General features: G+C 48.2%; 1 protein-coding gene across 1 annotated transcript in view; it reads left to right on the top strand.

Annotated features, from left to right (window-relative positions):
• Positions 1-1,869: 1,869 nt before the first annotated feature.
• The window catches only part of AKAP6 (A-kinase anchoring protein 6), an 848,588-nt gene continuing 829,021 nt past the window's right edge, over positions 1,870-21,436 (top strand). Inside the window, exon 1 of the mRNA XM_078659390.1 lies at positions 1,870-2,184. Within this exon, the coding sequence (XP_078515516.1) occupies positions 1,870-2,184 (315 nt within the window). The remainder of the gene's footprint in view (positions 2,185-21,436) is intronic.

The raw sequence follows: 21,436 nt of genomic DNA, 5'->3' as shown, positions 1-21,436 counted from the left end.
TAAAATGACAAACAATTCTCATTAAAAACACTAAAATACATAACATTGTTAATAAATCGATATTTTTGTAAACTATATTTTTGTAAATGATATTTATTATAACTATATTTTTGTAATCGATATTACTTACCTGTCAGTCGATATTCTTGTCAAACTATAATTTTGTTGTCGATATTTCTTCCAAACGATATTTCTGCGGAGATATTAATGTCCCACGATATTTCTCCGTCGATATTCCTGCTCTGCACCGTTATTTTAGCCTTAACCTTGCTTTTTGGGCAGCGTTTCTGCTCTGGGTAAAGTCTTTAGAGCTTTATCCCCACTACAGCTCTGAAGGTGCCATTTATTAAGCGCTTAATGCCTCACAGAAATATACATGCACCTTGTAAAGTGTTTTACTGATTATTAGAACATTGGAATGTTGGGAGCTCCATTGCAGACAACGGAGTGCTCCCTGCTTCCCTCCCTCCCGGTAAAGGCCCGCAGAGCAACATTCCAATGTTCTACAAAGGCTTCTCGAAGTTCGAGGGGATTTATATCCCCTCGAGCTTCGAGAACCCTTTGTTTAATTTGTTAGAACATTTTTTCTCTAGTGGCAGAATGTTCTAATAGCCTTATAGCCCTTCGTAGCAGGGCTATACGGCTATTAAAGTCCCGCTGTTTCGTTAAAGTCCCTCGCCTTCGGCTCGGGCCTTTAACGATTCAGCGGGCCTTTAATAGCCGGTATAGCCCGTTACGGCGGGCTATAAGGCTATATGATAGTTAATGTGCTGCAGCTCATTTCAGTTAGAGCCTGCTGAGTAATACGATGAATTTGTGAGGATGAGGATTCCACCTCACTTGATTTAGGCCACGCCCTTTGTTTTATAGACCCTGCCCTTTATACAGCATTTTTCGAGATGCCTATGTGTCCATGCACCTATGAGAGACCCTCCTTGGGTTAATCCTCTCTCGGCAAGGCAGCTGCCACGCCCGTGGCTCCTGGACCCCCTCCCCCCGTCCCGAGGGGGGGGGGGGCGCCGCCCTCCACCTGGATGAATGCAGTAATCTGTGGTGATGTCCCTGGATTGGGGTGACCCCTAGGGTGGCGTAGCATCCTGACGCATTTCCAAGTTTATGATTCCTCGTAAATCTGGTAATATGTCTGGTTCCATGGGTGTTGCGTGGGAACACCCAGAGCAACACCCAAGGAACGCCCCTTTCACGCAAAGTGCTGCGTGTAAAGGGGCCGTATTTACAAGGACAGGAAAAGCCACACAGGGTGGCTTTTTTTGTCCTTGTAAATATGGGGAAGAGAAGTGCGCTGCCAGTGCGTCACAAAAAGTGACGTACTGGCAACGCAAGGGGCTTGTAAATCTGCCCCTCTATGTCTGCCGCAGCTTATTTGTACCTTTGGTGTCTGCTTCGGACTCGATACATGTGACTCAATCCCACAAAATGCTGCCGGTCACTGTCTGCATTCCTATAAATAAAAACTTTCAGAGCAGATGCCTGCAGGGTGTGGCCTAAATTCAAAGATGGGTGGGGGCGGCGGCGTTTTACTTCATTGTCTGAAACGTCATTATGCCTATCGTTGTGCTCTGGTGCTTGTGCACTGACTGGGCTTCGGCAAAGCACTTGTGCCTCATTCGGAGAGCGAGTCCGTATGTTTGATATAAGAATTTTTACAGCAATGTATAAGGAAGAATTTTGTATTGTGTGTAAAGTTTTTTTTTTAATCTGTTGGTGTGTTTTTGTGGACCTCCGTAGGAGTTCCATAACAAAATAAATAAATACATTGGAAATTTGAGAGTGAGTCAGCCTCTTCCTCTGCTTTGTCTCCTCAGTGTTACTCGGAATGATTGTAGCGCTGAAGTCCCACTTCCGGACATGAGTATAGCGCTTTCCCCCGTGATGTCGCAAGAGCTGCACGCCCTGGGGGCCAGCACGTCCCCAAGGATGGCCAGTGGGCTGGACACGGGACCGCCCAATGGGGAGTACGGCCTCGCCAAGATGGAGGAGCATGGACCACGGTACGAGAAGCCGCCCCCGCTGCACACCGGGGCGGACTGGAAGATCGTCCTCCACCTGCCGGAGATCGAGACGTGGCTCCGCGGCACCTCGCGGAGGGTGCAGGACCTCACCTACTCAGTGCAGCAGGACACCGAGAGCCGCCACGTGGACGCGCACCTGGTGCAACTCAAGGTGAGCGCCTCTGAGTGGGCAACATCCCGGCCATGTCACTTCTGTAATAATGCAAGTGTGGAGACGCCGTTGTGGTATTTTATCCAAGCACCCATGCACATTTCAGGAGGAGTTGGGAGGAAATAAAGGAGAAAACGGAGATTTGAAATTTGCAAACTAGCATATTCAAGATGGAGAAAGGCCTTGTGAGGGGCTTAAGAGAGTTGGTTAAAGATGCACAAAGTTGTTCTGTATTCAAAACAATTATCTACAGCTGTATCTAAACAATATGTTCATAATAAGGTTTATTTGGCATGTTACTGTTATATTATGGTATTTGAAAGACTTAGGGGCCGATGACGATGAGTGTCGGGACTCCACATCCATTGATCCTCTGCATCAAAGGGGTCATAACTGATGAATAGCGGAAAGGCCCCGCCTCCCCAGTCAGACTCTAATAACCCCACAAAGCTGACCTTTGGCTAAAGTCCAGTGCTGTGAAGTAACAAAAATGATCTCAGGGGCAATACCATGATAGCGATACCGGCCTTAGGTGGGGCTGATACCATTGCAATGCATAGTACCCTTACACTATTCAACACTTACCTTACTGTTGAACTCACTGGAGTGGGCATATACATTTTTACCCCTACACTATCCAACACTCACCCTACTATTGCACTCACTGGAGTTAGAATAGTAATTATTATCCCTACACTATCCAACACTTACCTTAAATGCGATGTAATGGTATAAGTTGTAATGGTATAATGCGATGTAATGGCTATGTAAAAGAATGCGTTGTAAAGGATGTTTCGATGTAAAAACTGCGTTGTAAAGGCATGCATTGTAAATGCATGCATTGTAACGTCATACATTCTTTCCAAACCCCCACTTCACTTCCTGATTTACTCTGCCCCTGCCGACCACCGATGCGCTCTTCTGCCCCCTGGTCACAAGCTTTGTAATACCTGCCCGCCCGTCCCTTGATGTTTGGGGCGATGAGTGGGAAGTTTTATTGTGGATGGGTGATTGTTTCTCCAGTTTTTTTTCTTCTTTAAACTATTCTCATGATTTGTTGTATTTGGTGCGGGGAAGGAGTCAAATGTGGCCACAAAGCTAGCGACACCTTGGCATGCTGAACAAGAAGGCGGCACATTCTCGATACATTTGGCTTTAAACCTTTGATCAAGTTGGGGCAGGAGTACTACGTTGTGTAAGGCAGAGCCGTGACGTGCTCTACAGCGATTGGTACTCTGGGGACTCCATTGCACTGCGCTAGGATTGGTGGGATGTTGGAGCTTGCGCCAGGTGCCAAGACCCGCCCCGGTTGCCCAGGCCATATCCCAGAGGGTGCCAGGGGGATCCTTTTTTGGGGAGCTCGGTCATGGATATTCAGGGGCTCAGCTGACTTGCTGGCCTTGGCTCCTATCCCTGTGAGGGAGCATGGGAGTTCGCCGTGTAAGGATTGCATCTCATGGGTGCGGTGTTTGCACCCGGCAGGGCCGGACTGGCTACCGGGCGTTTTGGCTTGCTGCCGAGCTGGGGGCTGATTTCGTTGATGGGGACCTGCGTGTGCTGAGCGAAATTCATTTTGCTTTGTTTATTTCGAACCACACTCAGGTCTCCATCAACGAAATTAGCCCCCACCGCCGTGACATCAGCCCCCAGCTCGGCAGCCTGCCAAAACGCCGGGTAGCCAGTCCGGCCCTGGCACCCGAGCTTCCGAGTTAAGTGGCCAGTGTTCTAAAGGCCAGCGGGGTAAACAAACATGACACCAACAATTTGAGATAGGTGAATCCAATGTATTGAAATTCTCCAACTCTTTGTCATCAAAGTATAAAATATGCTCTGTGTGTTGTGGTAATCCAATGCTTTAATGGGATTCTGTTATGTAATAAATATGGCCTTAGAATGACGCTTCTCAAATGCAAAATGTGGTTAACTCAGGGTGATTCTTTGTCGTACAAAGGCTCCAAGAGATTGAAATCCAAGACTTAGCGCTAAAAAGGTTCGAGAATTTCCTCACAAACGGAACCCAAACTATCATTTGGGTCCCTATAAATCATGAATCTGGACAAGGGGGTGCCTGAAGGCTCATGTCTTAGCATAACATCTATGTGCCCCCCCCTTGCCAAAACCGTTAAAGCCCTTGGATTCGAGGTAACATCTTATGCTGATGATACACAGCTGATCATTTCTCTCAATGATGACCTGGCCAAAGCTGAAGCTTGTTTCTCAGCCGGTACGAGAGCAGTTGCTGACTGGATGACTGAAAATCATCTCCAGCTGAACGCTGGTAAAACTGAGATTGTGTTCTTTGATCTTTTCTACGATTATTTTCCCATTCTGCTCGAGGGTGGTCTTCAGGTTCTTACCGAATTGGACTCCTAGGTATTTAACGAACCCTGGTTGCCAGGCAAACTCTGATTTGTCTGCTAGCTCTCTGGTTGTGTGAATGTTGAGTGGTATACATTCTGACTTGTCTCTTTTGAGTTTGAATCCGGAGTGGTTGGAGTACCTCTCTATGGTGTTCATGAGTGCTGATATGGAATGATCTGGGTCCTCTGTTATTATGAGTATGTCGTTGGCATAGGCTGCAAGTTTGGCTGTGGTCTTGTCGATGGTTACCCTCACCATATCTCTGTTTTCGAGGATGTCTCTAATCAGGAGTTCGAGTGCTAGTAGGAACAGCGCTGGGGATAGGGGGCAGCCTTGCCTCGTGCCCCACTGGAGGCCGAATTAGTTTGATGTCGACCCGTTAATAGCTATCGTGCCTTGGGGCTCTTATATAGTGCCATTACTTTCCTCGTGAAGCTCTCACCCAAGTTGTACGCTTGCAAGCTCTGTTCTAGGAATTGCCAGGACACTCTGTCGAAGGCCTTTTCTGCGTCTAACGTGATTGCTACAGTCGGTTTGTCTGACTTGGAAGAGTGTTCCATGACATGGCAAAGGAGTCTAGTGTTGTCGTGAGACATATGCGTTTTCAGTTAGCCTACCTGTGTGTTTCCAATCAGCTGTGGAAGCACCTTGTTTAGTCTTGTGGCTCGGACTTTGGCGTATATCTTGTAATCTATGTTGATTAGGGAAATGGGGCGGTAGTTTTTGTGACATTGTGTGTCTTTGCCCTCCTAGGGTATGACAATTATGTTTCCTTGCGACATAGATTCAGTTACCGCCCCTTCCCTTTCGCAGTGGTTGAAGACGTTTTTTATGACCGGTAGGAGCTGATTTTGGAAGGTTTTATAGAAAGAGGCAGTGTAGCCGTCTGGGCCTGGGGCTTTGCTGTCCTTCAGGGACCTGATAGCATTTGTAATCTCCTCGGCTTTTATGTCTTGACCTAGTGCCATGGCTTCCTCATTTGAAATCTTGGGCCAGTTGAGACTGTCTAGGTAGGCCCTGCTGCCTGCCTGATCAAGAGTATCGTCTCTTTTGTAGAGCTCTTGGTAGAATTCCATGAATGTCCGTAGGATGTCCTTATGTTGGGTGTGTGTGATGTTGTTTGCATCTGTAATTGTGGAGATGCAGTGTTGTCTTTGTTTGTGCTTAAGGTATGATGCTAGGATTTTCCCTGACTTGTTTGCCTCGCATAGGTTAATTTGTTTGTATTTCTTTATCCATAGGCCTGCCCGTTCACTAAGAATTCAGTTGAATTCGTACTTTTTCCCTGTGAGATCAGCAAGCGTACCAGTGATCTTAGTGTCCCCGATGTGTTTGGTTATTGTAATGTGAAAATACCAATAAAAACATTTTTTTTTAAACGGAGATTGTGTTGTTTGGCTAGGACCAACGACTTTGGCCTCGGACTGGTGGTCTTCAGAACTCGGTGAGGCTCCTCTTCGCAAATTAGTAGTCAAGAACCTCGGCGTCCGATTGGACCAAACTCTATGAAGGAGTAGCTCTTGGCTACCATTGGCACTTGTTTCAACAGACTGGGCTTTATGAGGAGTACTTTTTCCTTCCTCCCACTTTCAGTAAGGAAAACGTTGGTACAGGCACAGGTCATAATTGGTTGATTAGATTATGGCAATGACTTATCGAGCTCTGCAAATGAGACGTTGCTATCAAAAGCTCAAATTGTGCAGAATACTGCTGCCCATCTCATCTGCAATCTTCCATCTGGGACATCAACCTCTCGTCTCTTACGTTCACTTCACTGGTTGCCTCTCTGGAAAAGAATCCTCTTTAGAATTTGTCGTCTAACACATACATCCCTGACAGGTAAAGGTCCCAGTCACCTGTCTTCCAAGCTTACCTTCTCCCGCCCAGTCAGATTTTTAGGCTCCAACGAGAAGGCTTTGCTGACGGTCCCTCAGATTAGACGCACCTGCACCGTTGGCGCATCTTTTTCTTATCGTCCCCTCTGAATCGGAACAGGCGACCTCCTCATATTCGAATGTGTGTGATCATCTTAAATGTAGAAAATCATTTAAGACAGTGAAGCTCTAATTTGAACAGTTGCTGCATTGTCTGTGCTTTGCGGTGCTCCGAGATACCCCTCTCGGGATGAATTGTGCGCGATATAAATTATATTAACATAACATATTAACATGGGCATTGGGGCCCCGGGAATTGGTGCCACGGGCACTGGGGCGGTCACCTACCTGTGAGACCCAAGGCGCTCTGTGACGCTTCCAAGTAACTAAATATATATTCTGCAGCATCTAACACCATTTATCTGCCTGTTGACACAAGAGGATTTCTAATTTGATTAATTACCTACCAGTTTAAAGTGCTGGCACTCTGCATGCAGTGTGTTACCCTTTCAATCTGTTTCACCGGCCCAGAAATCCTGGCAGCTCACAGACACATCGTGGGAGCTGTGAATGTCACACCTTGGGTAATGAGGAACACCATTTACACAGCAGTGTGAACAACGCTCAGGTGGCAAACGTTTCTTCTCTAGGCCCTTACGTTAGGGAGGTTGCGGCCTCGCCGGGGCTGCCATCTCCTGCTGTTGTGCGCAGTCTCAAGCCTGGCACTGCGTCTCTCTTTTCCTCAAGGCGAGTTGAGGACACCCACGTTGGTGAAGGTGCAATGGTGCATCTTCTGGGAAAGGAGCCATCTCTATCGACCAAGTGAAATGCATCTGCAGAGAAGCAGAGGAGGGTGGCAGGGAGGGGGGCGCTCGATGGCAGGATACAGCGGAGGAGGGTGGTGGGGAGGGCGGCGGGCACTTGATCGCAGGATACAATGAACAGGTCTCTGCTCTTGGCTGCAGCTACTACAGAGTGTCCGGCCGCAGGAAGAGCAGGAGTGCTCAAGATGGAGGAATATAATGGACACATAAATTACTTAGAGTCCTGCAGTAACAGGAAATCCTCAAAAAATTAAAAAGCATTTCCCGCCCCACTCCTGGTTTCCTTGACTCATTCACGGATGGAAAAAGCATTTTGGGGCTTATTCACAGGTGCCTTGCACTGACAAAACTTCGCTTTTCTTGACGTTCCAGCGGCGCAGAGTGCAGACCTATATCTCCGAGGCCACGGAAAGCCACCCTGCGTGACTTTACATGGCCTCGTAGTTATGGTGTAAGCACTGGCGTAGCGAAAATTGAGGGGGCCTCCCTGCAAGGTATGTAGCGGGGCCCCCTCCGGGCTCAATTAGGAGCTCTCCGGACAGAGTGCAGTACCGAGGGGGCCCCCTGGAGCTTCGGGGCCCCCTGCACCGCGTGGGCTGCGGGGGCCTGTGTTACGCCCCTGGGTGTAAGGCAATGCAGCGCAGCCTCTGCGTTGTGTCACACTGCCTCGGGGAAGCATGTCATGAGCTTTGCAGTGGGTGTTCCCGCTCAACGCCCATGGTTTTTTGACACTGCCCCAGATTTACAACATAGCGTACAACTGGAAATGCGTCAAATCCCTGCGTCTCCCCAGGGGTGGTGTAAGGGATGTTTTTGCGAAGGAAGTTGCCCCTTCCTGCACAAAAGCATCTGATTTCAACGCAGGCCCCCTTCGCCATGGTGCAAGGCTGCCTGCGTTGGCGCTAGGCAGACGTTTGTGCGCCAGCGCAGTGTACGAGGACAGGAATGTGCCGTATCTCATTGATTCCTGTCCTTTTCTTTTGACGCACGGCAGCTCCGAAGAGTGACGTCAGCGCTGCCCTGCTTACAATTGTTGTAAATGAGGTCCTTCGTTTCCATGCGGGGTCTCAGACGGAGCTGCTGTGGCAGACCCCCTGCCACTGACCAGCCGCTAGAGGGCCACTGGCAAACCAGCTCCAGGACCCCCCCCCCCCCCCCCCCACCCCATCCCACGTCTAGGGTGGCTCTTCGACCCTGGTGTTTCCTGTGAGGAATCGACAACCACTTCCAGTGAAAACCAGTGAAAACTCTCCACCAGTGCAGCGGGCAACTCACAATTTGCTAGGCGGGGTTCCGAGGTCTGCCAGAGGAGGGGTTGGGGGGCCTCATTACTCTAGTGGTCTGGCAGCCTGTCCGTCAAACTCCAAATGACATCGGTAATGTAAGCTGTCGAGGAAGCAGGAACAGGTCAACCCTGGAACATGAGGAGCTGGGGACAGGAACCCACAGAGAAGAGATAGAATGTGCGCGGGAGAATGTACATGTGTAAGTGCGTGCGTGCACGTGTGTGCGTGTGCATGCAACCATGTGCAGGAGTGTTCCAGCCGCAGACACAAGCATGACCTAGAACCGCTCATCTTCTCTGAGCTGGCTCTGAGTGGCTTAACAGGGGGGTCACTAGACAGGCTGCTCCCCTTTTCTACTCCGCGGCTCCGCCCACATTTAACTGGGTAACATTCACCTGGGTTGAGGCTTTCAATCATTATCCCATTTAAAATAAAGACCTCCTTGAATGCCCCCCCTTTTAAATACTGACCCCTCCTTTCCCTTTTGCCTCTCCCCCACCATCATAGGAAACTCGCCGTCTCCCCTGGGGTCCTTGCACCTCTCTAGCCTGAGCTTCACAGGGTGCTGAGCCGGGGGCCTGAGTCCCTGGCTCTCCCTGACCTCACCGTGTGATCTCTGGCACGGCAGGGTAGCCAGGATGCTGCGGGCCTGGCGCAAGCGAGGAAAATGCTGCCTTTAACTGCTGTTGGGATAGTAAAATACTGCAATTTAGAGGGTTCAATGGGCCCCTCAGACATCTGGGCTCTGGAGAGACTGTACCTGCTGCACCAGTGATAGCTAAGCCCCTCCTCCGGGTACCACCCACACCAACTCCATCATCACCACCAACCACCCTGCCTTCCTCTCACCACCACCAACCCAGCCTTCTAGCTGCCGCCAACCACCCAGCCTTCCTCTCACCACCTGCAAAAAGAACAGATGATGGATAGAATACTGAACCAATCAAACATTCACCCCCAGTCACAGATCTGGGTTAAATCCATAGATTTTTGATCCCCACGCCATTCCAGTTTAGATCCAGCCATTTGCAAATCAGTCTTGACCCTGCGCCCAATGGGAACAGTCCAGACCGAACTACCAGGCCATGTTTAGCAGGTGGAGTAAAGGCAGATTGTCTGTCATAAGTCCCAGATGCGTCACGTTGTAAGTACCCCACATCATGTTGCATCTTTTGCACCGCCGCTGCGTCACAAAAGTGACGCAACAGCGGCGTAAAACGGGCGCAAGGGGCTTGTAAATCTGCCCCACAGTACATTACATAACGTCTGTCCATCAATGTAGTGGGACCTGATCTGATTCACACTTTGCATCAAGTATTCTCAGGGGCTCATTTACATTCTGGGGTACAGAGTAGTCCGTCACAAACATGACGGGGTACCCTGGTTCCAAACCCACGCTCCGCCCACCTCATTTGGAGATGGAGTCACGGCCAGCCTACTAGAGTCAGAACCTTGGTTGGCTTTGTCGACGGGAATCTTCCTCCGACTGCCCGGCGAAGTAGGGGCTGTCCGATTATTTATTTATTTGAAGAGTTTTATATAGCGCTGGCTAGACCCGGAGGTATTAGAGCGCTTCTCATAAGAATAGGTTGCCCACAGTTACAACAGTTTCCATAGCATAAAATAACAAATATATGCGAGATTAAGGGCATTACACCACCTGCCCTATTTAGGGTGTGGGTAGGGTAACCAGATCGTGTGACCCAAAAACTGGGACATTTCACAAAAATAGAGGAAGGACTACAAATGTACAAAATAAAGTGGCAACGAATGACGGCCCTCATCCTCATAGAAACACAGAAGAGACACTAAGAAAATCAATGAAATATATTTTTTAAAATCAGCACCATGCCGGTTAATTACATTGCTTACTGATAACAGCAGCTTACTAGCCCTTCTTTGGAACACCTAAAAAAGTGACTCGCACTGTTTCCAGTTAACCCCCTAAAAAAACCGGGACAGGAGCCACTTTCGCCGAAATCTGCCGGGACAACTGTTGAAAAACCGGGACAGTCCGGTCAAATCCGGGACACCTGGTCACCCTAGGTGTGGGAGTCATTCGTTTTTCTTTTTTCATAAACAAACTTCCACTTCGGGAGTTTGTTTTTTGAAGAACAGTAAAAGTTATATGTTTAGTGAACGGCCGACAAAACTGACTGCCGACGTCTACCAGTCTTTTTGTACCTTGAAGGGAATCGCTGTGACGGTGGATCCTTCCAAGCTCCAGAGATTACTGCTGGGCCGGTGGTACTCCCTAAACTTGACAGACGGAGTACCATTATGATAGCAGAGGTAATGTCCTCCGCAACCCAGACAAATTGTGCTTCGTCCGTCAATTTCAAAACTGGCTCCATAATACAGCAAAAAGCACCTCCATTGGAGTAACAACTTCAGACTGTGCAGTTGTCACAAACCCTCTGGAACTTTGTTATATGAAAAACTGTTCTGATGAAGGCCTGTTGAAGAACCTAGCCGAAACATTCTTGATAGGTTTGTTAAGTAGTTCACAAATGCCGCATGTTTGAAGAAGAATTCACGATAAAAGGATAACAGGCCTCTGGCAGAGCTTTCTGAGTCCACAGTAGTGATACCCCTGTGGTATTTGTAATGGTTTTAACCGGGTCCATACACTCTTAGGGCCTCATTTATGAGGCCGTGCGTCACTTTTACGCCGCCGGTGCATCACTTTTTGTGACGCACTCTTCGGCGTAAAACATGCCTCCTGTTGCGCACTATTTACAAAGTGACGCATCTAAGCAGATGCGTCACTTTGTAAACCCCTGCGCCACATTATACCTGCGTCAGGTATAATGTATGCAGGGGGGGGCGTTCCCCCGCAAAAAGCCTGGTAGAAGTGACGCAGTGAAATCTATGAGATTTCACTGCGTCACTTTTAGGACGCTATTGCGTCAAAATCTTGCGCCTGCCTCACAGCAGGCGTAAGACTGATGCAAGCCCTTTCACATGGGGCTTTTCCCATGTGAAAGGACGCATTGCTGGAGTTGCGTCACTTTTGTAACACACTCCAGCAATGCGTCACTTTTGCGCTTACAGATACGTCAGAAATACTGACGTATCTGTAACTCTTTGCGACATGATGCGTCATACATTAAATATGACGCATCAGGAATGTCGCAAGGAGTGCGCACTGAGAAGTGACGCATCGCTGCTTTCACGCAGCGATGCGTCATTTCTCATAAATGAGGCCCTTAGTTTTTTGGTTCAACCATAATCCTGTTCTTATGCTGTAGTTTAAAGTATCCTGAATGCCAGATTAATTTAAATCCCCACCCTCCCCCGAATGAAGAGCCAATTGTTGAAATGTACAAATTAACCGTTGCAATATTGGCCCACTGTTCTTCCTTAAACAGTCCACCTAAGACCCCCGGACAATCTGAGAAAATACGTAGGATAATCAAATACTATAAAATAGTAGTTACCCCAGACAAAATAGGGGTTTCACCCAAAAATGTGCGATCCATAATATCATCTTGTTAAACAAATGTCGCTGTAGCCAAATGTTCTGTACGGCACGCGGGCGGCCTCGTTTAATTACCATCTTCATTGAAATAATGATAATGCACGTCATACGTATCACACAAAATAATAATTAACTTAATGGGAGATAGAAATTATACGTATTATAATATGCAAATGTCAGATGATTCATGACAATTAGAGAGGGTCTTTTATTATAAACACAGTTTTTTCAAGAGGCGCGTAAAAAAGGCACACACAACAGAAGAAATCTAAACAAGGCGGCAAAAAGTATGTTATTTTGTGAAAGAATTGGTGGTAAATAAATGAGTTTACATTCTGATCTTAAAAATAAGTTAAATGTGAAAAAAGGATTGCATTTAAAATGATTTTCCGGAAAGATTTCAGAGGCTCAGCATTTAGATTTAAAGATTGTCGCTCCAATGACCTCAACATTCATTGCAACTTCTACACTGTAACCTGTTTTCACAAAGATTTGATACAACTTTTCGCAAGCTTTGCCATTACAGTGTGGACTGTTATGTTATGTTATGTTAAAATTATTTGCACAGCGCACGGACACCAGGCGGTTTCATGGCGCTAGGAGCGGAAGGACAATAATGAGAGGCGTTATTACTCATAGGCTTGCCGGAACAGATGGGTTTTCAGAAATTTCCTGAATAAAATGTAACTGGATGTTGATCTGATTTCATTAGGAAGAGAATTCCATAACCTGGAGGCCAAAGATGAAAATCTGAGGCCACCGTGTTTTTTCCGTTTGAAGACGGGGATGGAAAGCAGGTTATGGTGGGAGGAGCGGAGATCGCGGGAAGGGGTATACTGATGAATCCTAGAGGCGACAAAAACAGGGCCCTGACCAGATAGTGCCTTGAAGATGGTACAGCCGAGTTTGAAAATGCAGCGTTTGGCCACCGGGAGCCAGTGAAGGTTCCTCAACAGAGGGGAAACATGTTGGTGTTTGGGTTGGCGAAAAATAAGCCTGGCTGCTTGATTCTGCACCAGTTGTAAGCGGTGATGCTGATAGGCTGGAATGCCAACATAAAGAGCATTGGCGTAGTCGATGCGAAAAATGACCAGGGCCATGATGACAAGTGTGAGGGCCTCCGTAGTCAGGAACCTGCAGATTTTCCGAATTCTGCGAAGGTGGATGAAGATGTTACTGCGTTGATCTGGGGATTCATTGACAGGTCTTTGCATATAATGACACCGAGACTCTTCGCGGAGTCTGCAGGATGGGGAGGAGTGCAAAGGGAAGATGGCCAAAAGCTAGAGTTCCAAGGGTTTAAGGACCCTCCGGTTAAGACAAGCTCTGTTTTGTCAGGATTGAGTTTTAGTTGGCTGTGATACATCCATTCGCTAACAGAAAGCATGATGGATTGGAAATTAGTGCCGGATGTAGTGGTGGAATCAAGGTTGAATACCAGCTGAAGATCATCGGCGTAATTGAAGATGGTAACCGGGCTAATGCGAAGGGAGACAATCAGAGGTTGCATATACAGATTGAACAGGAGGGGCGATAGAGCGGAGCCCTGGGGGACCCCGCAAGTCAATCTAGTTTGTGTTGCTGAAAAGGTGGACAGATGGACCGCCTGGGAGCGTTGGTGTAAGAAAGATCTAATCCACTTCAGGGCCAGGCCCTGAATGCCCGCATTATTGACACGGTCGATCAGGAGTTCATGATCGACCGTGTCAAAGGCCGCCGATAAGTCCAAAAGCACAAGTGCTTGGGAGATGTTATTGTCAGCTCCATTGTGTTATATATGTATTTATTTGTTTCATAAAGTGCCTTAAGACCCATTCATAGCTCTTTGACACATGTAAATCATGGTGCCCGAAGGAAGAGAGCTGGTGATGTAAAAGGTATGAACTTACAACGGCGAGGATAGCTCCTCGTCGACCATAACCTGCTTGCCATATAGCGCCCGCAACTGCAGACTACTGGCTCTATAAATAACAAAGTTATCATGAAGTAACTCAGTGCTGCAGCATCGACTTTCGGAGGACTGTCAAAAAGTAACCTTGACGTCGGCCCAGGGGCTTGTAGGTGAAGGCGGACAAGGAATGCTTTGCACCAGTCACTACAATGTTAAGTGTTATTGTAGGAAACTGGCTCTCTCTATAGTGGACAAAAACGAGGTGCACTGTGTAGAGCGTCCAGGCACCCCTCATTGGTTTACAGAAACAAAAATGATAACACTAAATGCTCTCTTTTGCGGCAGTGTGGGTGAGCAGTTTAGGGTAGGGCTCGGCATTTGTTGTACTCAGAGAGTTTATAATTGAGACACACGCTCAAGAATAAATCCAAGACAATTTACAAAAACAAGGCGTATTTTTATATACATTTTGATACCCAGAAGTTCATTATCAAGCAAGTACTTTTTTAAATATCGATTTTTACAGGTAAGTAAAATGTTCACTTAAATGCGTCTTTACGCAGCAATGCTTTCCTATGGGAAAAAAGGCATATGTTGCAAACAAGTATTTATGGTCGGTTTATGGGGTCTCCTTCTGGACTTAGGCTCGTAGAGGGCCAAGGTTCAAAGTAGCACCAGCAGTTACTCGTTACCTGCCCTGGGGCGTCGGGGTGTAGAGGTGCTGGTCGGGTTGGTAGCTTTGTGTGCTATGCTGGTGGAGAGAAGGGGGGACCACCTAAAAACGGACTGCAAAGGGGGACGAGGGGACAAGTAAGGGAGCTCCCACTGGGGAGCTCGGGTCACAAGGGTTCTGGGAGCAAGGGAGCACAGTTGGTTCGTCGGTACCCAGGCTGGGGTGCTCGGATGCAGAGTAGGTGGGTCGGCTGCGCTCTGTGGGCCTCGTTTATGAAAAGTGACGCATCGCTGCGCGAAAACAGCAATGCGTCACTTTTCACTGCGCCCTCCTTGCGACACTAACGATGCGTCATATTAAGGTATGACGCATCATGTCGCAAGGAGTTACAGATACGTCAGTATTTCTGAAGTATCTGTAGGCGCAAAAGTGACGCATTGCTGGAGTGTGTCACAAAAGTGACGCAACTCCAGCAATGTGTACTTTCACATGGGGCAAGTCCCATGTTGTTAGTACCTGCGTTAGTTTTACGTCTGCCATGCGGCAGGCGTAAGATTTTGATGCATTAGCATAAAAAAAATTACGCAGTGATTTCACTGTGTCACTTCTATGACCCTTTCTTGCGTCAATACGCCCCCCTTGCATACATTATACCTGGGGCACGTATAATGTGGCGCAGGGGTTTACAAAGTGACGCATCTAGGTAGATGCGTGACTTTGTAAATATGGTGCAACAAGGTGCATTTTTTACTCCGCCGGTGCGTCACAAAAGTGACGCACCGGAGGCGCAAAAGTGGCATGGGCTCATGAATGAGGCCCTGTGTTTCCAAGGTCATCACAGTAGTCAATCTTGCAGGTTGAGGGCGCAAAAGTCAGGACAGCTGGGTCCCTGTGGAAGGGGGTCTCTGCGGCGCTGATGTCCCTTGACGACTGCTCAGCCTCTGTTATCAGCCTGTGACCCCTCACCCTGCACTCCCCTCTATTTTCATGAGTTTGGGATTCACAGGGAAACTAAACAAACACTAAGAAAGTGAAGGGTGAATGTCTGTCTGAATCCCAGCTGCTGGTGGGGGCCACAGGCCTGCCTGTCCCTCTGTCTGGCTGCTGTTCATTGGCCTTGCTTCTTTCCGGTTTCACAATCGACATTTTCTTGGCGAAGGATCCTTTTGTCCTGCTGCAATGTTTGAGCGCCCTCTAGCGGATTCCAGGCATCTCTACAGCGTTGAATTCCATATGGATAAACAAGCACTGGCAATGCCACAGGCCTGGACTATGAATGAAAATGCCTTTGCATCATTTATGGATTTAAGCAATCATCAAGTCGTCATACATGTACACGGCCACTCATCTTTGCATTCATCCATCCGCTCATTCATTCACGCATTCACCTTCTGACAAACCACAATAAAAAACACACAAACAGAAATCAATTAATAGATGGAAGTAGGAAAATAAAACTTGCTGCTGCTCAAACACAGTGGGAATATGCTTGCAAAAACAAAACTAAACATAGCGGCGGGTGTCTGTCTTGCAGTGGTATTGTACAGAGCCTATCATTGTTTTAAAGTTGCAGCAAGGCCAAAAAACTTACAGCCACATGCATCATTGTTGGCTTTTGCGATTTCTTAATTGCGATTTTTAAGGAATCGCAATTAAGAAATCGCAAAAGCCTATGCATGAAGAAATCGCTGAAAAATGTGCGATTTCTAAACAGTCCTTAATTGCGACTCGCAAATTGCGAGTCGTAATTAAGGAATACCTCCCCATAGAGGCCCATAGGAATGAATGGGAAGACATTCTCAATTTGCGATTCGCAGTTAGTGAATCGCAAATTGAGAATGCGATTTCAAGGGTGCAGGACACCCTATTGCACCCCTGAAATTAATATGTGAACATATGTTGTGCACACACATGGCCTAAGGGCATGTGTGTGCACAACATGAAACTTTGAAAAATGCACAAAAGTGCATTTTTCAAAGTTTTCGCAAATTACCATGAGGTTCAACCTCATGGTTATTTACTCCCCCTAATTGCAAAATCACTATTTTTAAAACTTTCATGTATTGCATATAAGGAATAGCAAAATGCAATTCCTTAAATGCAATCGCAATTTGAGAACTCGCAAATATTTGCGAATTCTCAAATTGCGAGGACCTTCACCCTTGATGCATCCCAAAAGCTGATTTTGCGATCACGAACGGCCGATTTTTGCGATTTGCACCGTTTGCGATCGCAAAAAGCTTTGATGCATGTGCCTGTATGAACCAACGTGTTGACCATCTTCGATAGTAAAACAATGACAGACCATGGACAACAGGGTTCCATGGTGGTCATTTGGTTTATATCCGATGCCCACGCGGGACGCGTCGCATTGCACATGAATGAGTGGTAAGCAAGTGGCCCCTTACCATGGTTTGGGAGCTGCAGTATCTTTTGAATGAAACTTAAAATCATAAAAAGGAAAATCAAAGAAACGAACTAGGAACTATCAAATGAGGAAACTGAAAACGAAAGGACTGGCCAACCAGCCCTACCAGTGACGCGCGCTCATTCTCAAGTAGATGCGCGCACGTGATCAGAAACTCTCGTCCTTCGCAGGGCAGGAGTCTGGCCGTGCAGAGCTTCAGGCTGCTCTCTAGGGGCCTTATTTATGAAGGACTTGCGCCGCAGGTGCGTCACTTTTAACATGGGAAAAAGTGACGCACCGGTGGCGCAAGGCCTTCATAAATGTGGCCCTAGGATGGAGGCGTCTCGGGTTGAGGCAGTGATTTAGGTAAACCGTTTGCTGGACACTGGGACGCAGCAGAGAGACCCTCTTACCCCGGACACCCCCCTGCATCCTGATACACAGCACCCCGTGTCTGTGGCAGCAGCTGACGTCCTGACCGGAGGGGCCCTGACAGCTGAGACTGACGTCACTGCGCAGCTGCACGCCTGCTCTGCTTCATCAATGAGGCCTTCCAAGGATCTGGGCCAGATTAGGCTGACATGAGGCCTGCGGGGCTGGGGTGCAGTCACTCTGACACACTTCAGGGAGCTTCGAATCTCGCGTTACTCTGAATGTCTGGTGCTGTGGGGCGCGTGCTCCTTCGAGGCTCTGGCGCTTTGAATGTTCTGTCTCTTCCACGCTTCACAGCTTCGGGTGTTGTGTTGCTCCAGTGATCTAGTCCTGGGAGTGCTGTATAGCTTTGATATTTGGCACTTGGAATGTTCTGTTCCTTCAGTGCTCTGGTGCTTGGAATGTTATGTCCCTCAGTGCTCTGGTGCTTGGAATGTTATGTCCCTCAGTGCTCTGGTGCTTGGAACGTTCTGTTGCCTCAGTGCTCTGGTGCTTTGAATGTTCTGTTCCTTCAGTGCTCTGGTGCTTGGAATGTTCTGTGGCTTCAGTGCTCTGGTGCTTGGAACGTTCTGTTGCCTCAGTGCTCTGGTGCTTGGAACGTTCTGTTGCCTCAGTGCTCTGGTGCTTTGAATGTTCTGTTCCTTCAGTGCTCTGGTGCTTTGAATGTTCTGTTGCCTCAGTGCTCTGGTGCTTGGAATGTTCTGTGGCTTCAGTGCTCTGGTGCTTGGAATGCTGTGTTGCCTCAGTGCTCTGGTGCTTGGAATGTTCTGTGGCTTCAGTGCTCTGGTGCTTTGAATGTTCTGTTCCTTCAGTGCTCTGGTGCTTGGAATGTTCTGTGGCTTCAGTGCTCTGGTGCTTTGAATGTTCTGTTCCTTCAGTGCTCTGGTGCTTGGAATGTTCTGTTGCCTCAGTGCTCTGGTGCTTTGAATGTTCTGTGGCTTCAGTGCTCTGGTGCTTTGAATGTTCTGTTCCTTCAGTGCTCTGGTGCTTGGAACGTTCTGTTGCCTCAGTGCTCTGGTGCTTTGAATGTTCTGTTCCTTCAGTGCTCTGGTGCTTTGAATGTTCTGTTGCCTCAGTGCTCTGGTGCTTGGAATGTTCTGTGGCTTCAGTGCTCTGGTGCTTGGAATGTTATGTCCCTCAGTGCTCTGGTGCTTGGAACGTTCTGTTGCCTCAGTGCTCTGGTGCTTTGAATGTTCTGTTCCTTCAGTGCTCTGGTGCTTGGAATGTTATGTCCCTCAGTGCTCTGGTGCTTGGAATGTTCTGTTCCTTCAGTGCTCTGGTGCTTGGAACGTTCTGTTGCCTCAGTGCTCTGGTGCTTTGAATGTTCTGTTCCTTCAGTGCTCTGGTGCTTTGAATGTTCTGTTGCCTCAGTGCTCTGGTGCTTGGAATGTTCTGTGGCTTCAGTGCTCTGGTGCTTGGAATGCTGTGTTGCCTCAGTGCTCTGGTGCTTGGAACGTTCTGTTGCCTCAGTGCTCTGGTGCTTTGAATGTTCTGTTCCTTCAGTGCTCTGGTGCTTGGAACGTTCTGTTGCCTCAGTGCTCTGGTGCTTTGAATGTTCTGTTCCTTCAGTGCTCTGGTGCTTTGAATGTTCTGTTCCTTTAGTGCTCTGGTGCTTTGAATGTTCTGTTGCCTCAGTGCTCTGGTGCTTGGGATGTTCTGTTGCCTCAGTGCTCTGGTGCATGGAATGCTCTCTTGCCTCAGTGCTCTGGTGCTTGGAATGTTCCGTTGCCTCAGTGCTCTGGTGCTTGGAATGTTCTGTTGCCTCCGTGCTATGGTGCTTGGAATGTTCTGTTCCTTCAGTGCTCTGTTGCTTGGAATGTTCTGTTGCCTCAGTGCTCTGGTGCTTGGAATGTTCTGTTGCCTCAGTGCTCTGGTGCTTGGAATGTTATGTGCCTCAGTGCTCTGTTGCTTGGAATGTTCTGTTGCCTCCGTGCTATGGTGCTTGGAATGTTATGTGCCTCAGTGCTCTGGTGCTTAGAACGTTCTGTGCCTCAGTGTTCTGGTGCTGGGAATGTTCTGTTCCCTCAGTGCTCTGGTGCTTGGAATGTTCTGTTGCCTCAGTGCTCTGGTGCTCGGAATGTTCTGTGCCTCAGTGTTCTGGTGCTTGGAATGTTCTGTCCCTCCGTGCTCTGGTGCTTGGAATGTTATGTGCCTCAGTGCTCTGGTGCTTGGAATGTTCTGTGCCTCAGTGCTCTGGTGCTTGGAATGTTCTGTTGCCTCAGTGCTCTGGTGCTTGACATGTTCTGTTGACTCAGTGCTCTGGTGCTTGGAATGTTCTGTTCCTTCAGTGCTCTGGTGCTTAGAATGTTCTGTTGCCTCAGTGCTCTGGTGCTTGGAATGTTCTGTTCCTTCAGTGCTCTGGTGCTTGGAATGTTCTGTTGCCTCAGTGCTCTGGTGCTTGGAGTGTTCTGTTGCCTCAGTGCTCTGGTGCTTGACATGTTCTGTCACTCAGTGCTCTGGTGCTTGGAATGTTCTGTTGCCTCATTGCTCTAGTGCATGACATGTTCTGTCCCTCAATGCTCTGGTGCTTGGAGTGTTCTGTGCCTCAGTGCTCTGGTGCTTGGAATGTTCTGTTGCCTCAGTGCTCTGGTGCTTAGAATGTTCTGTTGCCTCAGTGCTCTGGTGCTTGGAATGTTCTGTGGCTTCAGTGCTCTGGTGCTTGGAATGTTCTGTTCCTTCAGTGCTCTGGTGCTTAGAATGTTCTGTTGCCTCAGTGCTCTGGTGCTTGGAATGTTCTGTTCCTTCAGTGCTCTGGTGCTTGGAATGTTCTGTTGCCTCAGTGCTCTGGTGCTTGGAGTGTTCTGTTGCCTCAGTGCTCTGGTGCTTGACATGTTCTGTCACTCAGTGCTCTGGTGCTTGGAATGTTCTGTTGCCTCATTGCTCTAGTGCATGACATGTTCTGTCCCTCAATGCTCTGGTGCTTGGAGTGTTCTGTTGACTCAGTGCTCTGGTGCTTGGAGTGTTCTGTTGCCTCAGTGCTGTGGTGCTTGGAATGTTCTGTTGCCTCAGTGCTCTGGTGCTTGGAGTGTTCTGTGCCTCAGTGCTGTGGTGCTTGACATGTTCTGTCCCTCAGTGCTCTGGTGCTTGGGATGTTCTGTTGCCTCAGTGCTCTGGTGCTTGGAATGTTCTGTTGCCTCAGTGCTCTGGTGCTTGTAATGTTCTGTCCCTCAGTGCTCTGGTGCTTAGAATGTTCTGTTCCTTCAGTGCTCTGGTGCTTGACGTGTTCTGTTGCCTCAGTGCTCTGGTGCTTAGAATGTTCTGTGCCTCAGTGCTCTGGTGCTTAGAATGTTCTGTTCCTTCAGTGCTCCGGTGCTTGACGTGTTCTGTTGCCTCAGTGCTCTGGTGCTTAGAACGTTCTGTTGCCTCAGTGCTCTGGTGCTTGGAATGCTCTGTTGCCTCAGTGCTCTGGTGCTTGGAATGCTCTGTTCCTTCAGTGCTCTGGTGCTTGGAATGTTCTGTTGCCTCAGTGCTCTGGTGCTTGACATGTTCTGTTGCCTCACTGCTCTGGTGCTTAGAATGTTCTGTTGACTCAGTGCTCTGGTGCTTGACATGTTCTGTTGCCTCACTGCTCTGGTGCTTAGAATGTTCTGTTGGCTCAGTGCTCTGGTGCTTGACATGTTCTGTTGCCTCCGTGCTCTGGTGCATAGAATGTTCTGTTGCCTCCGTGCTCTGGTGCATAGAATGTTCTGTTGCCTCAGTGCTCTGGTGCTTGGAATGTTCTGTCCCTCAGTGCTCTGGTGCTTGGAATGTTCTGTGCCTCAGTGCTCTGGTGCTTGGAATGTTCTGTTGCCTCAGTGCTCTGGTGCTTGGAATGTTCTGTTCCCTCAGTGCTCTGGTGCTTGGAATGTTCTGTTGCCTCAGTGCTCTGGTGCTTGGAATGTTCTGTTGCCTCAGTGCTCTGGTGCTTAGAATGTTCTGTTCCCTCAGTGCTCTGGTGCTTTGAATGTTCTGTTCCTTCAGTGCTCTGGTGCTTTGAATGTTCTGTTGCCTCAGTGCTCTGGTGCTTGGAATGTTCTGTTGCCT

Source organism: Lissotriton helveticus, chromosome 9 (assembly GCF_964261635.1).
Source record: "Lissotriton helveticus chromosome 9, aLisHel1.1, whole genome shotgun sequence".
In the NCBI taxonomy this organism is placed as follows: Eukaryota; Metazoa; Chordata; class Amphibia; order Caudata; family Salamandridae; genus Lissotriton; species Lissotriton helveticus.
This window is presented reverse-complemented; position numbering and strand designations above follow the sequence as displayed.